General features: G+C 44.7%; 1 protein-coding gene across 1 annotated transcript in view; it reads right to left on the bottom strand.

Moving 5' to 3' along the window:
* Positions 1-23,296, bottom strand: part of LOC131912846 (L-lactate dehydrogenase A chain-like) — a 24,622-nt gene extending 1,326 nt beyond the window's left edge. Inside the window, exons 1-2 of the mRNA XM_059265090.1 lie at positions 23,280-23,296; positions 21,741-22,029 (exon numbers count right to left, since the gene is read on the bottom strand). Of these exons, the coding sequence (XP_059121073.1) occupies positions 21,741-22,029; positions 23,280-23,296 (306 nt within the window). The remainder of the gene's footprint in view (positions 1-21,740; positions 22,030-23,279) is intronic.
* Positions 23,297-24,695: the final 1,399 nt, after the last annotated feature.

Here is a 24,695-nt window from a genome sequence, read left to right as displayed (position 1 = left end):
TAACACCAAACTCCCTTCGGCCTCTTTCTTCTGCTTCTTCCTCCACACTGGACAGCATCAGGCCAGACCTAAAAATAGGTCCATCTTCATGATGCTGTCTCTTTCATCCATAATGCTGTTCCTTTTCCCCTTCCCCTCCTCAAATGGGGGTCAGGGCAGATCTTGCTTTACCAAATTTAATTCCATAGAAATGGTGTGTGTGTGTGTGTGTGTGTGTGTGTGTGTGTGTGTGTGTGTGTGTGTGTGTACATATTCTTAAGCACATAAATACAACCTCCTTAGTCTGGATAATGTTACTTGTTTTCAGGGCTGACCGTTTGGTATGGATAACCAATAGTTGTGCTCTTTCCCAGGAAAGACTTTTTCCCCTCTTAGCATTCCTTAGTTTCTTGTAGTTCTTTGAGTAGGGTTCAGGTCTCCTGAGCTTTCCCCCACATCCCTTAGTGTGTCTATTGGTATTATCTGAAGAGTGAAAAGAGCCAAGGAAAAAAACACCCTGACCCTGACTTGACCCCAGGACCAGGCCTTGAAATCCCACCAATCGCTTGAGCTTGCCGGGAGTCAGGCTGCAGAATCCCACCAACCCCTAAGCACAAAATCCCACCAATCCCCTGAGCTTGCCACAAAAATCCGCCAGTCTCAAGCCACCCTGGAAAGCTCCCTTCCCTTGCCCCAAGAAACCCCATATAAGCTCTGTACCCTGTTCAGTTTGCTATTGTTTCTCTCACTAGAGGCAGCCACCCTACTGGATTCTTCTTCCCAATAAACCTCTTGAGTGAGGTTTGTTGAGCAGTGTGACATTTTCACTGGAGTGGAACCCAGCTGTAACAACTTTCACCTGAGCAAGAGCAGAGCCCAACTGTAACACTTTTGCTGGGGAAACTTTGCCCTGGGAGCAGAGTTGTTACACTCTGGGGACCTGAGCAGAGCTGTAACCTTTCTTCTGAGCAGAGCAGAACTGTAACAACTTCACTGGGGAAACCCGCCCCTGCCCCAGCAGAGCTGTTGCATTGGGGAAACCTTTTCCTGGAGCAGGGCTGCAAGCTGCTACACTCACAGTGACTTTGTGGTATCCCTTGGCTCCCGACTGCCAGGATCCCTTTCTATCAGAGCTACAACACTTACATCATCCCTGTTCAGCTCATGTTTAGACATCCACATACCCTTGTTCTGCTCATGTTTAGGCATCCACGTTGGTGACACTTTATATTCAGCCACCTAGCCTCACCAGCCACTGCTTAGTATTCAGCCACCTAGCTTCACCAGCCACTGAAGCAAGCAGATTGACACTGTCCTTGTTTTCATTTCAGGCCAAGGTCACTCTGTGTCTTCCCTGTGCAGAATTAAAACATAACCAGTGGAGCTATGTGATTAATTCCTAGAACAAAGACTATGCCAAGCGGAGAGCAGGGGGTGATGGGGAAGACTACTAGAGAGACTCCTGTGCAACATGGGCCTCCTCATTCCGCCACAAGGCCGTGTCCAGTCCACAAACGAGTAGTTCTGTGTAAGGTTTCTGTGCCCATTATTCCCCCTGGGCTGAAGCCTTGCAAGCAGACACCTGCCATTGTGCCAGCTCCTTTGTACCTTCCAGAGTCACCTATCTCCAATTATATAAATGCATGTGACGATAGCGTTTAGCTATGTGGATGCATTACAGGAAAATAAAGGTTAACTCTGAGAGTCACTTTTCTGACAAAACCAGACTAAAGTTCCCATGGCTATACAAAATAGACTAATGCCACTGTCTGTCTCCTTACATTGTTTCATTAGACAGAACATATCAATTTAATAAAAAGCAAACTTGGACTCTGTGGACTGCTGAGGAAAATTCCTCTGTAGTATCGTGGCAGGTTTCCCACCATCCTTCTCTTTCTGATGAAATTAACTCCCCATGGTTGGCCAGCAGGATAATCTTATTTTAGCCAATCAGCTTGGGAGCTGCAGTTGACCTCACAAAGGGATCGGAAAGTATGTGCAGTCATAGCAACCACAGCTCAGCACCCGTCAGCTCTGGACCCTTCCCCTAATGACAGACACCGGCTGGCTTCTTCGATGATTAAACTTTTCCCCTGTGAGCCTCCTTGAATACATTAGCCAAACAAGTCTGATAAATTTGTTTATCCCAAGGCAATCATTAGGAAATTACCTGCAAAAGTAATTCTCAACAGAGCAGCCTGTGAAGAGAAAGCCATATGGCACTGAGAGCCGAATGAGCACTGAAATCTTTCCCTGTGCATTCCAACAGGTCGGGCTAGGTTTCCTCTTCAACTTTATTATTTTGCACCAAATCACAAAATCTCGGTAGCCCAGAGGCTGTTTCATTTCACAGGAGGGAAAGGTTTCTTCTAAGAGCACTTGTGGTTCTCCAGCAAACACTGCAAACCTACTACATGCTAGGCCTGGAGATCAGTGCCTCCCCCAGTCCTGTGGTCTTCTGGGAGAAGGCAGATGTGTTAACAGATGACTACAGCTTACCATGAGGTACAGGATGCAGAAAATGGGGGAGCAAATGCATAACCCCACGAGGTTTTACCATGGTAACATTTAGATTGGCAAGAATGGCTGAAAATGATGTCTCCGCAAAGGAGATATCCTAGGCAAGTGTACATACAGCATTGGAGAATCATGAGACTTGAGTTCAAGGCAACTGGAGAGCTGTCACATCTGGTTCCAGAAAATGCATCTGGAAATGGCAGTGTTAGAGGGTGGACACATTATGGCCTCAAGAAGACCAAGGTGGGGAAGAGGGGAGGGGCCAGTCTAGAAGCTGCTTCTCATAGTGACTCAAAAGAATAAAGTTTCAATATGTCATGGCCCTTCCCCAGGGAAGAAAGCAGTCTAGAATGTGCTGATGTCCTGAGCCATGTCACCCACAGTCACCCCTCACCACAGTCAGGGAAGTTTGGTGAATGAGCCCAAGCTGGGGCCCGTAACTCGAGTTTTAAAATGAAAGAAGGCATTTATAGACTTTGGTGATGCAAATTTGATAACCCAGATGTGAGCATGACCTTGCTGATCCCATAGGCTTTATGGAAACTAACACTAGAGGAACTTCCTGAAAAACAGAGGTTAGACCAGCAACCAGGACTCTAAGAGACCAGATGGGGGCCCAGGAATGGTCACACCATTGGACCCAGAACCATGTTAAGGCTCAGATTGGAGCAAAGGGGCCCAAAGCTAAGCCTGCCATGGTTAGCATTCTGTAGAGTAGGGTGTACATGTCCAGACACCAACGTCTTCCATGTCTGCAGACCTGTCTTAACATCTCAGTCTTGGTCTTCAGCATCACATTCCACCAAAACAAAACAAAACAAAACAAAACAAAACTGTCATCCTATACTATAAACTTGCTACAAGGGTGCTTCCCAACAGAACTGGCCATGAAGCTAAGGAGTCAATACGTTCCAAACTTTTAACACTATGTACTAGCTTTTGGATTCAAGTTTTATTTCCTTTAAAGATAGAAATTGTAATAAAATTATCTTGTCTCTGTGCTGACAGTTCTACAGAGAGATGAGTATGACCATGGAATTTACTGGTCAAGAACCTGTCTAGGCTGGGCCTCAGGCTGAGGCCTGCACAGAAGGTGGCATTTATTTTTCATTAAATTTTTTTGACAGCTTCATACCTGTGAGCAATGGCATTTAATCCCATATGCATGCCCAGTACCAATGAGAGAACAGCCTTGGAAATGTTTATCTGTAAAATAAAAGGTGCTGGGCTGGAGAGATGGCTCAGCAGTTAAGAACACTGACTGTTCTTGCTGAGGACCTGGGTTCAATTCCCAACACCCACATGGTAGCTCAAAACCATCTGTAATTTCAGTTCCAAGGGATCTGGTGGCCTCAAAGTTTAAAAAACAGTAATAAGGTGCTGTTATACACTCGTTTGACCAAGAAGGAAGCTAGGAGTGGTAGAACCCTGTAATGTAAGCACAAAGATAGTAGAGGTAAGAAGGTTGAGGCTATCCTTAACTGCAATGTGAGTTTCAGGCCAGCTTGGGTTACAAGAGAATCTTGTCTCTAAAAACAGCAAAGTATAAGTCATTAAATAAATTAAATTAGAAAGAACATGATTGAACAAGTGAAAAAAACAAAAACAAAAAAAGGAGACAATGAGGGTGGCATGGAGAGCGGGAAGGAAGGAACGGAGGAGGGATTCAGTTGTCTCAGGGTAAACACTGAAGCAAAAAGAATAATCTTTGTGCTGGCCATATTCCTAGTGTCGGCATGCTAGGCTCTGAAAGCCAAGAAGACACTGGGAATCTCAAGGGGAAGCATGCTCATGGACCATCAAGGCTTGAGAGAATGTGGCTAAGGAGACCAGACAGAGCGAGCAGACATGCCTTGGGGCACATCCCAGTGAGCTACTGCCCTGCTGCCCTGAGGCCAGGCCTTCAGCTCTGGATGCTGGTTCTTAGGCCAAAGGAATCATCAGAGGTGCGGTCTCCCCAGGACGGCATCGAGGGAAGACATAGAGTCTAGACTCCAGGGACATATCTAAAGTCACACAATTGCTCCATGACACCTGGGATTGGAACCTAGGTCTGCACAGTTCTGGATGTTTTTCATTGCAATGACATTACAGAAATGTACCACATTCACATTTTAGAAATTCCAGTGTTCAAGACTGGGCAATCAACCTGCATTCAGAAGCCAATATCACATGCACACAGGGCAGGATATACACCCCTCAATGGCCATTTCTTCATTACTTCTCCACTCAAGGAGATCCAGAGGATGGGAGCAGAGACTCCTTCCTGACCCAAAGAGCTCATGTTTCAGTTCTCAAAGACATGGCTACACATTTGTTTAGATTTTTCTCTCTCCAGACTTGGAGATTTGACACACCACAGCTTGACTAGACTCTCTCCTCTCCTCTCTCTTCCCCCTCCCCTCCCCACTCTACTGCTCTCCACCTATCCTTTTCCTCCCTGAAATCCGCTAGTGCAATCAACCTTAATCTTGTGTCTTCAAAGGTAAAATTCTGCAAAGACTCTGCAGGTTCAGAGGATGTTTAAAACTCAAGCAGAGGAGACCCGAAGGGCCATTATGAGAATAAGGAGCCTGGCCCCTTAACCCAGAGCAGCATGAACTCTGAGGAACACAAAAGACCCAAACAGTAGCTCTTTTCCCTTCCCTTCTCCACATTAGATAACCAGCAGGGAAAATCTACCTGAGCAGGAAGTCTTCCTTAGTAACAGTTGTGCATCCCCATCATCTCATCTATCTAGAATTCTCACAGGGAGCACCACCAGATCCAGGGTGTGGGGCACCTCAACATGGGTATAGATACTTCAAGGAGCAGAACCCTAAAGTAAAGAGACTTTGATGTGAGTGCAGGATCCCCCTTGAGCAGCCTTAAGCAAGGGTGTTGAGCACCTGGCCAGAGGACAGATACCCTGAGATGGGCTGATGGCCTTTGACAAGATGGTGAGGTCGAAGAAGGATGCCAGTTCTAGTGGTGAGCCTGAGAGTTAGGGCAGAAAGACAAACAGACCAGTGGTGTCTCTGGAACAACCTCCTGTCTACTGAGCATCTAGCCTCAAAGGTTTTATCTACACTGCACCAATAATAGTATGGTTCTGTTCCCCTGCTCAAGAGCCTACTAGAGCTCCTTGTTGCCTCCTGTTGTTATGGTGACCATGCATCCTGGCTTGCTCAGATTTTACAGTTCATAAGTGTTATGAAATCTCATTAATTTTCTGTAGTTCTCCATTTGGTTGACCACACGGTCACTGCATCTCCTCCATACTACAAGACTACCCAGCCCACCTTGACATTCTCTTATGCTTAGGAATTCTCCAGAAGGGTCTAGTTAATCCCAAAGATTCAAGGAGAAATATCACCAACCCAAATCATCATGGCCAAATTAGTTAAAGCAAGCAATTAATTAAAGCAAGCATTTTTATTCGTGGACTCAGGCTGCCTCCCACTAAGGTGGGGTTAGAGAGGTCAGCATTGGAAATGAGGAAGACAAGGAAGGTTTTTATAACTCAGGGGTGGGGAGCTTCCAAATGGGGGATTTGTTAGGCAAATAAGCAGGGTTACAGAAACAAAATATAAGTATAGTAAATTAATCATAATGACTCCTAAAACAAAGACATGGTTGCAAGGTGGTCGTAACAAGGTAGTCATAAGAACAGGTAGTCATAAAAAACCTTTCAAAACAAAGGTAAGATTGCAAGATGGTTATAAAGAACTTCCGAAACAAAAATATGGTTGCCATTCCTGGAACAGGCACTACAGAACCATTTGAGTTAAGGTTACAAGTGGGTCATAGCCCAATCCTTGAGAAACAGATTTAATCATAAACAGGAATAAATCCAGTTTGTTTTTACTATAAGCTGGTTTTCAAGCCTAAGATGGAGGCAGGCTGGTTCTTCATCTTATTAGCTATCCCCTGTTAACGTGGTCACCCCACAGCCTGAGCAGAACTGTAACTATGCAGCAAACAGCCTAGCAAGCTTCCTTTTTGTTCAGTTCTACATTCTAATAAGTGCAACGCGATTTTGGAGCTATGAAGTCAAGCACAGTGGTATCACCTACAACCTGTGTGTGGTCATAGGCAGAAATATGTTCTTTCCCGTCTTCCTCATCAGAAAACAGAATAACTAGAGAGCCAAATTTGGGCAGGAACATCTGGGTGCTTGGCTCCCATGCTGAGGTCACCACCACTGTCACTCTCGGTCTCTAAGCATGATGTTCTGATCGCCAGTCTCCACTGACAGGGGACGGAGCATTGTCCTCCTCTGCAGCACAGACACCCTGTGAGCAATAACCACAGCTTAGGGACATGTCTGGAGATGGTAGTGCCTTAGATGACAGAGCATGAGATGGGTTGTTGTTGTTGTTGTTGTTGTTGTTGCTGTTGTTGAATGGCTTGCTGAGAGAGCATTCCCAGGGCATTGACATTCATAAGCTAGTGTGAATGAAGCAAGACAAGTTGCAGAGAGGGAAGAGATGCTGAGCAAGATGCCATCTCAGCTCAGATGAACTTCTGTCCCATTCCATGGGGAAACCGTACATCACAATGAGTCCTACACCTTGAACAATAGGGCTCTCTTGGTGAATGATACCTATGTGAAACCATAGATTGTCCAGGATTCCAGACAACCCAGGAAGACTATGGAGCTTGGACATCTCCTATGTAATGTGTTTATCTTAATTGTTGTAGTATTAATAAAAACTCAGAAGTCAGAAATTGATATGAAAACCTGATAAATCCAAAGAACAGTGGAGGAAAGATCAGCTGACCCTACTCTCCACCTTTCCCAGATCGAAAAGCCCTCCAATCTTTTCCAAGCCCTTCTTTTCCTTCTTCCTCTCTGTGTCTGTCTTCTCTGAGTCTGCCAGTAAGCTCTACAGTCCATTCTGGCCAGCTGAAAGTGGACTCCACCCTCTGAACCAAGGTCCAATCCATTGGCAGACTCGGAGCAACAACACAAACAAATCTCTAGCAACAGTTAGTTATGTGTGACCACAGCCTCTCTAAGCCATAGTTCCTTTACTGCCAGGATGGTAGCCACAGTACTCACCTTGGTGGTTAGGAAAATTCAAACACAACTTTTTAAAACTTACAGTAAATAGGCCCCCATGTCTCTCCAATGAACCAGGTGCCTCTGGGTGCACCATGGATAGCACCCATGTTCTATGTTCTGTCCTTGTAGCTCTCCCACCCCAGGCAAATGTCTCACATGCACACATGTGTGCACATGCACATACAGGCATGCACACACATGTACATATACACCCTTGCTTCAACCTGCTTTCACCCCAAATGCCTCTACATGTCCTTTTCTTTGTATTTTTCACTTCCGGGTCCTGGCTCATAGTTCACCTCCTCCATTACCTTCCTCAGTCTCAAACTGATTTTGCTCATCTCTAAAAGCCCTTTTTTCATGCAATTCTGTAGCTAGAGTTTTCCTGCCTGGCCCACAGTCAGGACAAATCTCTCTCACCTGCGAGTCCCACAGCCGCTCAGACCCGACCAAGTAAACACAGAGACTTATATTGCTTACAAACTATATGGCCGTGGCAGGCTTCTTGCTAACTGTTCTTCTATCTTAAATTAATCCATTTCTATAAATCTATACCTTGCCATGTGGCTTGTGGCTTACCGGCATCTTCACATGCTGTTTGTCATGGCAGCAGCTGGCAGCGTCTCTCTGACTCAGCCTTCCGCTTCCCAGAATCCTCCTCTCTCCTTGTCCCGCCTATACTTCCTGCCTGGCCACTGGCCAATCAGTGTTTTATTTATACAGAATGATATCCACAGCACAATTCCATATACCTTACCATTTACTTGATGGGATCTGTTTTGTTTTAGGATAAGATCACATGAACTTCTGACTGACCTTAAACTCATAGAAATCCACTTGTCTTAGCATTCTCAAACTAAAAATTTGTTATGAGCATATGCTTCCACACCCAATTTATTTGATTCATTTCTTATTGTAGATGTTTGTTTGGTTAGTGGTCCTTGATCACCAGCCCCACCACAAGACTTAGAGTCCAGGCTATTGCGTAGGACCATGTACATCCTTCTGTTTTAATTAGCGAGTGTTTTCTGATAAGGATAATGAAGTACCTTGGTTAACCATTTCAATTCTCAGGACTCTCAAAGCCAGCAAAAATCCTTCCCTAGAGTCCAGAGGTGCTCAGCTGACAACCTGGGCCAACCGTGCATGGAAATGAATGATAATGGCTTCCCCTGCCATTTAGGTCACAGATGAATCTTAGGTGAGACTTTTCTATTGGGTTCTCACAGTTTCTGAAAATTGGCACCCTAGGAGGTGCAAAGTGAACTCCCTGCACAGCCCTGATTACCAACACAGTTTATGCATGCATTAGGAGGCAGCTACAGGGCTGGCCACCTCCTGCACCCAGAAATCGCTTGTTAAATCAAACTTTAAGTATTTAGCGTGTACAGTGCAGCCTAATTTATGCAATAACTATATTTTTGGAAAGTTGATGCAAATTGAATTTGGTGGAGGAAAGGTCACATTATATTCAAAATTCCCTTGGAGCCATCTCTAAGTGAGAGTATCATACTGAAAACTTTCCTTGTAAACGTTACCAATTCATTTGTTTAGCAAATTATAGTGCAGTTTTTAGTTGTCTTTTTCTTCGAATCAGGCTTACCTGAATTTTCTCTCAGTCTTTTCAAAAAATAAAATTTAAGAGCTACCGTGAATTAATACTATTCAACTTTTGCCGTCTTCTTTGCTAATTCAAATAAGTTACTTCAAATAGTTTCAAATTACTACCCAATTTTACACCATAGATTTTTTTTTAAATAAAAATTCAGCCAGGTGGTGGTGGCACACGCCTTTAATCCCAGCACTCGGGAGGCAGAGGCAGACAGATCTCTGTGAGTTTGAGGCCAGCCTGGTCTACAAAGAGGGTTCCAGTACAGCCAGAGCTACACAGATCAACCATTTAAATAAATAAATAAATAAATAAATAAATAAATAAATAAATAAATAAATAAACAAACAAACAAATGAAAATAAGAATTCAGAGAGGTCAAATCCTCCAGTTATACTCAGGTCTGAGGCTAAGGTGGCTGGAACAACAGTAATAAAGTTTCTCAGAGTTGCGGATAGGAGCCCAGGGTCATGGTTTCTTTCAAAGGCTTCTTTCCTGGCTTGCAGATGTCCCTCAACAACTGTAGTTTAAATGTTTGTAGCCCTTCAAATGCATTTACTGAAGACCTAAGCCCTGGTGTGGTAATGTTTGGGAGGTGACTCGGTTTAGATGACAAAGTGAGGGTGGGACTCCCGTGATCAGATTAGTGACATGAAAACAGGAAGAGGTGAACTGCACTGAGATACTCACGCTCTCTCTCCTTCCCCCCCTCTCACGCGCGCGCATGCACACACACACACACACACACACACACACACACACACACACACGTATGTGAACGCACCTGCCACCTAATAACAAAACCAGAAAGAAGGCACTTCCCAAAACCCAATGTATGCTGGTTTCTCAGCTTCTCCACCTCTTAGAATTGTGATAAACAAAATGTTTGTTGCTGAAACTGTACCATCCTTACAGCAGCCTGAGCCCAGACCTCTCCTCTGTGTCTACAAAACTCCCCACATCTGTGTCTCAATCTTCTCTTCTTACAGGGCACCAGTCTCAGTAGACTGGGAGCATCCCAAGCCTCAGCTACTGTTACATCTGATGCTGCCACATTCTGAGTTGCTGCTGGGAGGGCTTCCTGTTTGTTAATCTCAAACACGATTCAGTCCCTGACTCATGGATGAATGAAGGCTGAAGACTAGAGGCACCTCATCCAAGAGGCTCTTCCTTTGTACCCAACTTTCTCTATTTGCTCGTGGGCATTTGTGAAATTATTTTAAGAGTCAGATATTAAATAAATAGTTTCATTTGCATTTCTAAGCTCCTACCTCAGCAACACATATATCTGACATGCCATTTGCATGCATGTCACATGCATACATACAACATACACACAAAAACGCCTTCCACAAAAATTGTCTATGAAAAATAGTAGGATTTATGGAGAGAATTTAAAGAAGATGACTGAGTGAACCATTCATATTCAAGATCTGTGAAATTCTGCAATAGGGCAATAATAAAAACATTAACCAGATTTAAATCCCATTACCAAACTGGGTGTGGTGGCTTGTTCCTGTGACCCGAGCAGTAGGGGACAGAGATAGGCAGATCCCAGATCCTGAGAGATCACTGGCTAGCTTGTCTAGCCAAAAATACAAGCTGCTGGTTCAGTGAGAGACTGTCTCAAGGCAACAAGGCAGAGATGGATAGAGAAGACACCCAACACACCCATACACACATAACACACACACACACACACACACACACACACACACACACACACGCACGCACTTGCGTGTGCAATAAATAAATGCTTTACTCATGCAATACTTAATGATGATTTATAAAATATTTAACTCTAATTATTTTAACCTAGTCGGTCTGAGACCTTAACTTTATCATGTTAATATAAAGACAGAATAATCCATTCAATTAGAAATCTCAAGCTATTTTCCCCATACTATGCTGGTGAGGTTGCCTGCCACAGATCTCAGTAACATTTTTAAACTGTAAAATCTTAGGTACTCGGCAAAACACGTTCTTCCAATATAGTTTTTATTTGTAACCTATATGAATTTGAAGAAAAATTTAATCATTTTCCTATAACTATAAAGTTATCCTGAATTCACCAAAATATGAAACTAAAAAGTAGTTGATATTTCAAATTTTCAGTGTCTTTAGTAATTCTCTTAATGTTGTAATAATTGGAAATCAAGTCCTGTATTGGTTGGCCTTGATGGACAAGTTGGCAAGATTCAGAGTAAACTAAAAGACAGACCTCTGAGCAGGTCCCTGGAAGTGTTTGCAGAAAGGATAAACTGAGGCAGAAAAGCCCATGTCACAGTGGGTGACCCCCTTGCTGACTTCCTGACATGGACTGAATAGCAGGGACTCTCCAGGGAACCCTCGGGCCCTCAGCTCCAGACTGGGACTACTGAGGCAGCCAGCCTCATCTACTGAGCAAGAACCAGGCTCTCAGCCTCTCTAGCAGGTCGTTGTTGGACTATCCAGCACCTATCATGCAAGACATCCGAGTGAATCCCCTTTATAATATAGATACACATATCCTAAATGTAGACTATGTGTCTCAGATGTCCAGGCAGTGACTGGGACTGAGGATTAGCCAGTAAGGATTTTCTCCCTCTTTAAACAAGTTCAATCTATGTTTACTATGAGAAATATACATCTATAAACAGAGGATAACAACCCTGCCATGCTTCTACCACCGCTCTCCTCACAGAGTGAGCATGGATGTTATAATGCAGGAAGAGTAAACCTCAGGAAGGCAGGCCAGCTAGGGATTGCTTCCAGAGTAGAAGGTTCCCTGAGAACTGAAGATGACCTTGGCAGGTTGCCTCTTCAACTGTTGGTCTCTGCTGACTAGCATGCTGCTAGACCTTTGTGGTGTCTTCCCCAACATGTGTCAAACAAATGTACGAGCAGATGTGCAGATGAATGGATGATCCCATGGCCCAAGTAGAGGACACAATGCTACCCACAGACAGTTTGTCCAAGTCAGGAGTGAATCTGGAGCTGGGCAAGGCTAAACCTAGAGAAGGAGAGTATTGGGACGTCAGCAGGAGGTAACAAGTACCATGGGAAGATAATCAACGGGATGGAGGAGAGATGCTTGTCAGAAAATGAAGAAAGACCCCTGATTTGTAGCATTTGTTCATGTCCACAGTGTCAGTGCCTTGACTGAGGAACTGAATGTGGAGTCAAGAGACGCACACAGGTGTCTCTGAGACAGTGTCAGCTGCTTCAGCATGTCAAGGACTGGCTGAAGATGTCAGCACTGTACTAAGAAGGTGTGCAGCATGTGTACACCCACGAGTGTATTCAAGTAAAAAGGGGGTCGACGATCTCAATGTAAATTCCCACCATATGTAAATGTAGTCACTGACGTGACAGATGCAGATTAGTTTACGTGGAAGATAATCTATAATGATATTTAATGTCAAATGTTTAATATAGTATAAGCAGTATATTAAAATACAAATATATAAATTAATTTATAGTCAAGGCAGTTGAGAGTGAAACAGAAGAGTATTAAAGACCAAATATCACAAACAATGGGGAAAAATTGACATTTTACCTAAAAAGAATGTATGGATTCCTCATTAGTACTCAGAATTCTAATTCAACTGTCTTCAAGAGTATAAACCAGTAAGAACACAGAACTCATAATACAAATCATCACAGATGGAAACACGAAAAGAATCTGAAGAAACTACTAAAAATGAAAGAGAGAAGAAACAAGACACAATGATTAAGAAATAGATATGCTGATAAAAATAATTTTAAATAACTGCTGAAAATCTATAGATAAATATAAAATTCTCAGCCCCATGCAAAAGAATTCCACAGGGCTGAAGAGATGGTTTAGTTGTTAAGAGCATGTACTCCAAGACAACCCAAGCTTGGGTCCCAGAATCTTTGTCTGGTAAGTCACAACCACTTGTAACTTCAGTTTTGAGGACAGCTGGCCATCTGGCTTTGGTGGGCACCCGCACTCACATGCACACACCTACACAGAGGAAAACATACACACTTTTTGTCGTTGTTGTTTTCGAGACAGGGTTTCTCTGTGTAACCCTCACCTTCCTGGAACTCACTCTGTAGCCCAGGCTGGCCTTGAACTCAGAAATCCACCTGCCTCTGCCTCTTGAGTGCTGGGATTAAAGGCATGTGCCACCACTGCCTGGCTACACATAATTTTTTTTAAATAATAAAAATAAATCTTTAAAAAAAAAGTTGGGTGGAAAATGTGACTGGGAGATGGTGGTCTGTGATGAGTTGGAGAGGGGGAGAGGGGATGGATATGATCTAAACACAATTATATTTATGTCTGGAATTAGTGAAGAATATATATAATTTAAAAAGAAGAATTCAATCTAATCGATTTTTAAAAGCCAAGAAATGAGGAAATAGAGACTGAAGAGATGGCTCAGTGGTTGGATTATTTCCTGCTTTCCCAGTGGACCTCAGTTCAGTTCCCAGCAGTCATGTGTGGTAATCCACAGTTCCCTGTATCTCCACCCCCTAGGGATCCAAAGCCTTTTCATCGCCTCCATGAGCAAACATGCTCACACATGCACACACATACACATTCTCAATAATTAAACTTTGTTTTTAATATTTAAAATTATTAAACCAACTCTTAATGACTTATTATTACACCCGTAGATCATCAGAGGAACTTCAGTTTCCAGTAGATGGTAATTAACACAGACCCACACTGGCCATAGTTCAGAGAACGAGATACTGAATAATGCTCAGCCCTGAAGGGAATCTGTGTTCTGTGCCTCCCTCCCAAGGCTCAGGATCACTGCAGAAGAGAGGGCAGAATGAGTGTGAGGGCAAAGGCACTGGATGACGACAAGGAAATACGTTCTGGACACGGAACTCAGAGCGACTGGAACAGCTGCATAAAACCTGTGCACACCCCCGCCAGACCAAACCCCAGCTTAGAGAGGGGAGTGATGGACATGCAGCCCCACCGCCAGCCTTGGAGCTATTGGCAGTTGCTAGCTCCTGGGAAAGGGAGAGGCTGTTTTCTCTAAGAAATGAGTTGACCTCACTCCAGGGGACGAGCACACATCCAGGAATATTTGGGCAACACTAATTGGTCTTGAAAGGCCTTTTTTTCATGACGCAAAATCAGGTGGTACAGTATTTGAATGGGATGTCCCCTACAAGTCTTGGGCATTTTAATGCTTGGTCCCAAGTTGGTGGCTGTTTGGGGAGGATTGGGTGATGCACCCTTGCTGAAGAAAATATGTCACCAGGGGTGGGCTTTGAGGTTTCAAAAGACTCACATCATTTTGTTAGCGCTCTCTGCTTCCAGTTTGTGGATGGAGATGTGAGCTCTCAGCGGCCGCCCAGCACCATGCCTGCCTGTCTGCTGCCATGATCCCCCTATCATTATCATCACCCCTCTGGAACTGCAACCCCCAATAAATTCTTCCTCTTGTAAGTTGCTTTGGTCATGATGGTTTATCACATGTTTATCACAGCAATAAAAACTAAGACAGCTCAGTTGGGAGCATAAGGTAGATCTGGGAAGGGGGCGGTGAATATAATCAAAACGGACTGTATGAAACTTTCAAAGAACTAATTAAAATATAAATTTTAATTCACTGTGAAAAATAAATCTTTTTTAAAAACTAATAAATGAGAAAATAAACATGTAACAGCTAGGCATGGTGTCTCATGCCTGTATTCCTAGCACTCCAGAGACTGAAACAGGAAGATTGCAGTGAGTTTGAGGCTAGTCTACGCTGCAAAAACAATAACCATGCAAAGCACACTGAATATGCCTATGATGTGTGATGGTGGAAGAGCAGGCACTTAGCAAATGGAAGGCCCTGGGTTCAGTCCTGAGTACCTTCCCACACAAGAAAGCATATAAACAGACAACACAATAGCTCCTCAGACCAAGTGTCTACACAGACATGCAGAATAACAGAAATTAGTCTGTAATCACAATAAATGTAATTCATCTCACTGATTAGAACAGTTGTTGATTTGGGGAAAGGGTTAAGAATGTGCTACATTGGGGCTGAAGAGATGTCTCAAAGGTTAAGAGCACTGGCTGCTCTTCCAGAGGACCCAGGTTCAATTCCCAGTACCCACATGGCAGCTCACAATTGTCTGTAACTCCGGTTCCAGGGGACCCGACATTTTCACACAGACATACATGCAGGCTAAAATACCAATGCACATAAAATAAAAATAAAGTCATTAAAAGAGAAAAAAATATGCTACATACAAGAGGAGCTCTAAAATCAAATTCTTATTTTAAAGACTTTTTTCCCTCCACTAGGTAGCCTGTGGATTGATGACTTTTCTATTGCTGTGATTAAACACAATGACCAAGGCAACTTATAAAAGGAAGAGTCTAAATGAGCTTATGGTTTCAGAGGGTCAGAGTCCATGATGGTGAAGCAAAGACATGGCAGCAGGAGCAGCTGAGAGCTGATATCTCAGACTGCAGCAGGAGGCAGAGAGGACACTGGGAATAGCACAAATCCACTGACACCCCAAAGCCCAGGCCCCATGACACACCTTTCCAACAAGGTCACACTCCTAACCTTTCCCCAAAAGTTCCACCAACCAGGACCAAGTATTTAAATATATGAGCCTGTGAAGGCCATTCTCATTCAAAACACCACACCCTGGATGGCTTAGAACTCACCTTGTAGACTAAGCTGGCCTTGAACTCAGATTCATCAGCCTCCATCTCTGGGGTGTTGGGATTAAAGGTGTGCACCATCACACCTGACAATTTTAAAGGACTTTAAAAATAGATCTAAGTACGCTAAAGATGACGTTGACTGGCCATCCCTCCTGAGTAAACACTTAAAAACATCATCCTTTTTGTTTGGTTGGTTTGGGGTTTCTATAATTTAAAAAAAAAAAAAATGTGTATGTGTGTATGCCTGAGAAGTGTGTGCAGAAACCAGAGAAGACCAGGGAGAGTGTTGAACCCACCTAAACTGGAGTTACAGGGCATTGTGAGCCATCTTGGGAGTTCTGGAACCAAATGGGGTCCTCTGGTCCTCTACAGGAACAATAAGTACCCTTAACTGCCAAGGCACCTCTCAAGCCCATTTTGAAATTTTAAGGCATGTGTCTTGAGAAATGAGGAAATACCTCAGCAATTAAGACACTGGCTACTCTTCCAGAAAACAGTGTTCAAAATCTTAGCACCACAGGGCAGTTAACAACCAACTTAACTCCAGTTCCAAGGGAATCTGACGCCCTCTTCTGGCCTCTGTGGGAACTGCACACATGGGGTGCACAGACATATATGCAGGCCAAACATCCATAAACACCAAATAAAAATAAAATAAATATTGAAGAGAAAAAGACAGTATCTCACTATGTAGCCCAGGCTGGCCCAGAACTCACTATCCTACTGCATCAACCTCCTAAGTGCTTGTATTTCAGGGGTGTATCACTCAACCTGACTAAAAACTTGATCTTCTCAGACTACGTCATGTTCTCTGTGCTGCCCATATGTACAAGCTGACGTACATGAGTAAACACACATGTATATGACAGACCTTGAATTGCCACTTATGTCTCAGCACCAGAGGTTTGGGTTTTTTCTTTTGTTCTTTTCTGCTAAGGCATCTCTAGTTCTTAAATACCCAGTTAGAGCCTCTTCTTCAAGTAAGTAACAAGCTGAATACCTTTTTTAAAAAAAGGTCTAGGGCAGTGGTTCTCAACCTTCCTAATGCTATGATGCTTTAATATGGTTCCTCATGTTATGGTAACCTCCAACCATAAAATTATTTCATTGTTACTTCATGATGTAATTGCACTATCATTGTGAATCGTAATATAAAATATCTGGTATGCAGGATATTTGATATGCAACCCCCAAAGGAGTCATGACCTGCATGTTGAAAACCACTGATCTAGGAGAATGTGAGAAAGAGAGAGAGAAAAAAATACAGCCAGTGGCCATAGACTGTCACACTAAGTGCCTTGGGTGTTTCTCAGGTAAACAAGTTTCCTAAGACTTCAGATCCCTTTGTAAATGGGAATGACCCATGGGCCAGGAAAAGCAGAGGGCCAGCCATAAGCAGAGTGCTCACACTGTGCATCATTGTGCATGGGGCTCACAGAGTCTCCAGCTCCACTTCAGAGCCAATCCCTAACATCACATTAGCATTGCTAGATGGCAAACACCCACTGACGAGATAGCAAAGGGAGTCATGGGAAGAGAGACCACCTGTACAAGTGTGCCAGAGGCTGGCTCAGAAAGGGGGCTGCCACCTCCGCTCCTCACGCCGTGTGCTCTCTGTGTGGCACAGCTGTTCCCACTGTCACTCCCAGCCATCAGTGAAAGAGCGTGCTTCTGTAGTACACAGACAAAGGGACTCAACAAAAATGCAACTGTAGGCTCTTCCTGTTCGCTCCATCTCCAGATCTGGCTAAACAGTTAACAATTAGCTCAATGAACACAAAAGGGTCCTACGGTGCCAATTTCAATGAAAGGGTTATCAGAGTGTATGAAGTTTGGAGACCTTGACGATATGTATCTTGTCTTTACAATCATGCACATATGGGGGGAAACCTTGGAGCAATTAGGAAAAGGCAGGTTGATCTCCTTTCTAATAAGGATCTTTCTGGGAGGCAGAACGTTACCTGTCTCAGACAAATGCCTGGAGTCATCAGAGAAATGTGTTCTGTGATTACAAGTCATCATTAATGACACATAGACATTAACAGGTGATGGGAATTCCCTTCATAAACTCACACAGGGCTGGTCAGAGTGTCTTCTTCCTCTAAGAACTTTTTAAACAAAGACTTGGCAGGCACACAGACAGAAACAGAAAAACTCCTTTGATTTGAGAAACTCATTATATGTAATTCTTTATGGTTCTGTTCAAAAGTTGAATTTTTTATTCTCTGCTTTCAATACCTAGAGATACCACGACTTCATAAAAATGACTACAAAAAAAAATTATGAAGAGCTGAGGTGTAAAGGTTCAAATGAGAAATGTCCCCCAGAGGCTCGGGTGTTTGAACACTTCTCCCCAGATGGTGGCGCTGTTTGGGGGTGGGCCTTGCTGGAGGAGTGTCACTGGGCTGGCATTTGAGGGGTTAGCCTCTGCCTGTTCCTGCTCTTGCTCTCTGCTTCTGGTGTGTGGCTGAAAATGTGGCCAGCCAGCTTCTCACTCCCGACTCCTGCCACTGCGCCTACCCAGCCAAAATAAGCACTTCCTTCGTCAGGTTGCTTTGGGTCGTGGTGTATTAACACAGCAACAGAGAAGTAACAATACGTATGCAAAGCACATCAATAATGTTTACATTTTCTAGCTATGGAAACACTCTGCTCTGTGAAACACGTTCAAGCTGGGAGAGCAAATAAACAATGCTATTTCCTCACAACGTTAGAGGATGCTGTTTGTAGTCAGCTGCTCACCAACTGGTACCTGCTCATCAAAGTCTAGGCTGGTGCTGGAAAGAAACCATGTCTGAGAATTCTGAGTGACTCCAACCAGAGATAAATTCAGTCTCTGACATTGCTACTGACACCTGAATTTCAGAACTTCAAGCAATACATGAATGGATCTAAAACATGCCAGGCCAAGCAAATATTCTGCTTGATACTATGAGCAGAAATAGTGAACTTCTTCATGAGAGATGGCCCTTTGACGGGGTGACAGACCTTCTCCTTGGGACCTGGCATGATGGTCTACAGAAGTAATAAATGGTCCATGAACTTCCTTTGTACACTCCTACTGTTTGTTATTTGAAGTATTTGGGCTGCAGCACGTGGAAGAATTTATTTACAGCTGTTTTGAAAGATAAGAGCAAAGAGGGAGAAGAAAAGAGGAGCCATTCAAAACACATCAAAATGTACTGCAAAAGCCAACATAGCAAGAGTGATCAGCTGCGCTCCTAATTCCATCGCTGTGATAAAATCCTCTGGGAAAATCTCCTTAAGGGAGAAGGGGCTTGATTGGCTTACAGTTCAAGGTGTGGTCTATCACGGGAGGAAGCCATGGCAGCAGCAGGAGCTTCAGAGAATCTGTCTTATCATATCCACAGGTAAGGGCAGAGAGCAAGTAAGGGAAGCACGCACACTTATGCTCAGCTCTTACACATCCTAGGATCCCCTGCTCAGGGAAGAGTATCTTCACAGAAAAGTCTTCCTGCCTATTAACATAGTCAAGACAGTTCCCCACAGACATGCCCACCAGCCAACCTAATCTAGATAACTTCTAATGGAGACTCTCTCCCCAGGTAATTCTAGATTGTGTCAAGTTTAACACTAAGTGTCACATTTAGTCAAGAACACTTCAGCTCTTCCTGACAGTGTTTGGTTTCAGAATGAGAGCAGAGTTATTATGACGACCTGGGTCACTTTCTCTCTGCACAGACCCTGACAGGCACAGGGTAACCCTCACTCAGGGGTCAGGCACTCACTTCTATTTCTCTCCTTTCCCAACTCCTGACGCTTTTCCCTTCAGTCATTCATAGCCCACAGGATCACCTCAGTTTCAGGTCTCTGCGTCTCTCCCTCCAGTTGACTGTAATATCCTTCTCCTCTCACGGAGGCTTGGCCCTTCATCTGTTCCTGAGATCTGGGGCACAGGAAACTGCACAGTACAGCTGACACTCGGACCATAGATGAGCGTCAGAGAGCAATATTCAAAAACTTAAGTTTCCAGGTTATTCTTTTCGAAAATAAATAAAACAGGAAAGTGAAAAGTAAGCCAACAGGCAAACTAAAACCTGTGCATGAGCTCAAGGCTGAGGCAGGAGCATCTTGAGTTGGAGGCAGCCTGAACCACATGGTAAGACATCACAAGACAAAGCAAAATAAAGCCACAAAGCCTGGGCTCTGGGCTCCCCTACCCTGAAGCTTAAACTTTCCTCTGTTTGGAGTGGGATCAAAGCCAGGCAGCCCAGTTTCCACAACTGCCCTGGGTCCTGCGCACCCACCCCCATTCCTGGTGCTGTTGAAGCACCCAGGCCAACTCCAACTTGTTATCCTGGCCAGTCCTGAGACTTGGACGAGGGACCAAGTTAAAACCCAAGAGCACAGGGACATATGCTGCCATTTTGAAAACTTAGTCGTACAAGCGTGTGACAAATCTCCCATGCCAAAGCCATTTTTGGACAGAAGTGGTTAAATATTAGTACGCACTTGCGAGTGAGCCATGCTCCAAATGAAGCGGCATTCCGGCTAGAGTGGTCTGTCAGCAAACCGAAGCAGGAAGTAAGTTCTTTAAGAGAGAAATCTTGAGCCATCAGAGCCTTGTAGATTGAGGACTGAGGGGTCAACCAGCTTGCTTGTTACAGACAGCTAAATGGTAGGGTCCAGGAGACAGTGCGGTGGGTAACGTGCTGGCTCACAAAGTGTGAGGACGTGAGTTCGGTCTGCAGCACCCAGGACAAGGGCTCTGCAGAGTGGTTCACACTTGTAAGCCGGCACTTTGATCTCTGGGGTGCACAGGCTACTCAGCTTAATCAGTTAGTGAGCCCAGGCTAGTGAGAGCACTATCTTTAAAAAAAAAAAAAAAAAAAGTAAGAAGAGTCAAAGTTGACCTCTGGCCTCTACATGTGTGCAGGCACGCAGACAGACAGACAGACACACACATGTGTACACGTACACCTGTATGCACCTGTACATAGACACACACAGACACAAAAGAACAGAGAAAAGAAACTCAAAGCAGAATCTAGGCCAGTTTGCAGAACTGTGGACCTGAGTTAACTTCAGTAACTACCCCCAACTCATCACAGAGCCTCAATCACAGCGATGACTGACCTAGGAAGGAGGTATCTATATGGTAAAGAATGAAATGCTTCCTCTCCAGCATTTCACTGGATTTTTTTCCTTATTCTTGATGAAGTTAAGATCATTGATCCTTTTCACTTAGGAACATAGACATGCTTTAAAGTAATGGCTGGAGAAATGAAAGAAAATCGTGTGCATCCCAAACTGTAAATGGACTCATTTTATGAAGAAAAACATAAAGAATCAAATATTTTCCATAGCAATAGAATGGGATTTTCCTGAGGGAGTCTGGAAAACTGCCTCCGAAGTTCCGATTGATAAGCTTTCACGGGAGAAAGAGTGCATTTGGAGGTAATAAATGGCCAACTGACATGTTCTGCACAATGCAGCAGTGTTTGATACCAAGCTGCAGGAATGGGAGCACAAAGGCATCAATTATCCCAAAATAGACTGGGGCACAGTCCAGTGAGCTATTAGTTCTTTAAGCTGCGTCCACAGGGGATGGAGAGAAAGGGGGATTTGGCAATCAGCTGGTTAATTTGATCACTGTAGACAACTGCACTGTATAATTTAGGTCGGAGACAAACCCTGACCTGGAGTTCCTAATTTGGAACATTCATCAAATTAATCAAATAATTGTAAATTCTCGATTTCACTGAGCCCTGAAACAGGGTTCCAGGAACACAGATCAAGTGGCCACTTACTGTCATCAGCAACATGGCTTTACACTATCTGAGCATCTGTGTCTCTCCGCCGTGGGCATCTTCTACCCAGGCTTTGTGGCCTCCTCCCCTGTCCCACCCTGCTCTGCCAAAGTGAGTTCATTTTCTGCCCGGTAACAAAATGGATCCATAAGCCGCAGGAGTCCTCCCCTGGCATACAAGTCGGCACTGCACTGGACCCTGCACAGGCACTGCTCGGAGCTGCTGCACGGGGGCTGCACAGGGGCTGCCCGGGGGGCACTGCACGGGCACTGTACGGGCACTGTACGGGCACTGCACGGGTGCTGCACGGGGGGACTGCACGGGCACTGTACGGGCACTGTACGGGCGCCGCACAGGGGCTGCACGGGGGCACTGCACGGGCACTGTACGGGCACTGTACAGGCGCTGCACGGGGGCTGCAGGGGGGGACACTGCATGGGGGCACTGCACGCACACTGCACGGACACTGCACGGACACTGCACAGGCTCTGGAGCACACCCTCTGAGGACGCACGTCAATAGAGGCCTTCCTGTCCTCGTACTCGCGACCTGCAGCTTCTCCAGAGCCGCCGCAGGACTGCTCTGGAACCTTTGCTGTCTTACAGGTCTTCAGTCTTTTCCTTTGTTCAGGCAACTCAGCAAATAAACAAACCATCCTATCTGGGGAAAAGACCATTTCACACACTATTGTCCTGTTGAAATTAGTGGGAACCTTCTGGAAAGCACTGAGAGCAGGTGCTGAAGTGGATTTTAGTTCAGATCAGAGACCCAATAAATTCTTAGGAGTCAGTTTCGCTTGGGGTTTTTTGTTTTGTTTGTTTACTTGTTTGTTGGAAAGGTGTAAAATAGGGAGGGAGCTTAATTTTAAAGATTACTTGGCACTGTTGTGACTGTGGGGGAATTAAAGGAAAATTAAAAAGCAACCACGAAGGGACTCGTTTCTAGAGTGTCTTTAATGATAAGGACAAATATCATCAAGTGAGAAGTTCTACAAATGTATACTGGAAGTGTGCTCATGTCCAAAAAAAGAAAAACGAAAAGAAAAGAAAAACGGGCCCAGTACCTGTAACCATGCAGGTGGCAGCGAAGCCCTCTGTAAATGGGGCCACTCCGGCCTGAAGGGCGGTGTGTCTGTTACAGGCCTGCCCCACCCCAGCAGCAAGCACGGTCTGCACCATGGACAAGTAATAAATCTCTGCTGAATGAATGAATGAGGAGTTTTATTTCTGTCTAATTAAATAACTCCATATGGAGAAATACCCGGGGAGCAGTGAGGAGACAGGGTCTCGCCAATTACATCAGCCAAATCAACCGTAGCAATTAATTTGGGGCAGATGCTGGAGCCAAACCCTGCAACGCAAAGGCAAAGCTGCCTCACGCACTGAGTCTCCAAGCTAAAATTCACGGAAAAGGCCGCGCGGACCAGCAGCACTTTCGGGTTATGGCGATAAGATTGTGGGTCAGTTTTGTGGCCTTTTAATACTTTCCTACAACATCCAGTTGTCTAGCTCTGACTTGGAAGGAAGTTAGAGCCACCTCATTTTGATTTGATTTACCTGACTCAACTCTCTACATCTGAGCCTCTTGGAAGGCTCCAGGTCTGCCCTTTAATCCCGGGTCACATCACATCTTGGCACCTCTATGCTGAACTCGGAGCTGCTAGCATCAGCAGGGACCTCAGAATTGTCAACCCAGAGGTTAACCCTCTGCCCTCACCTTGGTGACCCATTCATCGTTGCCCAAAACCTTCTCCTCCTTTGGACCCCAAAACAACACGCCTGTTCCCCAGATTTTGCTCCTCCTGTACCCCAGTGAGTGGCAGGTGCCCCTCTCAGTGCTGATAATGTGTAGCTGCTCTCACAGCCTGACATCCACAAAGTGTTCAGACAACTCTGAATTGTTTGTCTAGAGAGCCGAAGCTCCCACATCACAAATCTGTAACTGCCAACGGCATGGCCCGTTAAACCCTAGAAACTGCCACACTGAAAAGTAACAGCCCATCTTCTGTCTGTAGGTTTGATCCCTGCTTATTGCATCACCCCAAATATGAGGGATCTTTGGAGATCCCTCAGCACCCCTGACGCAGTGCTCCAGTCAACTCTTCACCAGGTAAGCTTGCTCGTGAACACGTCCTATCCATTTGCTCATGTGTGTTCTATACACACGGGTGAAAATTAATTAGGTCCAGCTCTTGCCTCATTAGGATTCACCACCTAATGAGAAAAGCAGACAAACCGAGTCGTGGACAGCATGTTCAACAGCTTGTGTGGATATCCGATGCTGTGGGAGTGAAGAATGGCTGAGTGAACCAAGAGGGGCTTGCAGCCAGGCACGGCTAAAGGCAGGCAGGCTAGTAGGAATGCCTGGGAATATTCCAGACAACCCTGGGGAGTTTGGGTGCTAACCCAGGTGCAGTGTCAATGAGCCAGAAATGAAAGAGGAGAAGCATCTTTCAGAAATAAACAGTACTTCACTAAAACAAGGAGCCTGTCGGATGCCAAGAGACATCTTTGTCTCCACAGAGACATTGCCTTCATTCACTGGGTGAAAACGTACGAAGCTAGGCACTATGCATATCTTCACTATTTGCATTAGGGAGAGAGAAAATAAAAACCCAGATTCCTATAAAAAGCATAAGTACAAAAAAAGCATAACACAAAAATTCTGTTTTGTGATACATGTATAAAGAACCCAGGAGGATAGATAATCAACTAAAAAAGTCACAAGGCCTTTAATCCCAGCACTCAGGAGTCAGACAGACATATCTCTGTGAGTTCCAGGCCAGCCTGGTTTACATAGTGAGACCCTGCCTCAAGGAGAGGGGGCAGAGAGAGTGAGAAAACAGTAGCTACCTCTAGGGATCCGAAGAACAGGATGATTTGCTCATTTCTCTGTTTTCTGGGTTTGAACAATGAATGAATGACTTTTTTTAATTGCCTAAGGGGAATACAGTAGTCACAAAGTCTCACAAATCAAAGGCTGGGAGCTAAAATAAAGCAGGGGAGTCATCAGTGACACGGTGACAGGCCAGCAGTGCATGTGGGGGAGTGGGAGAGGAGGGACAGGACCCTCTTCCAGTGTAGGAACGGAAGTGAAGGGAAGAAGGGGGTGCTGGGGCACCTCCCAGGAGTG

Source organism: Peromyscus eremicus, chromosome 6 (genome assembly GCF_949786415.1).
Source record: "Peromyscus eremicus chromosome 6, PerEre_H2_v1, whole genome shotgun sequence".
In the NCBI taxonomy this organism is placed as follows: domain Eukaryota; kingdom Metazoa; phylum Chordata; class Mammalia; order Rodentia; family Cricetidae; genus Peromyscus; species Peromyscus eremicus.
The sequence above is the reverse complement of the archived record's forward strand: the minus strand, read 5'-3'. Positions and strand labels throughout refer to the sequence as shown.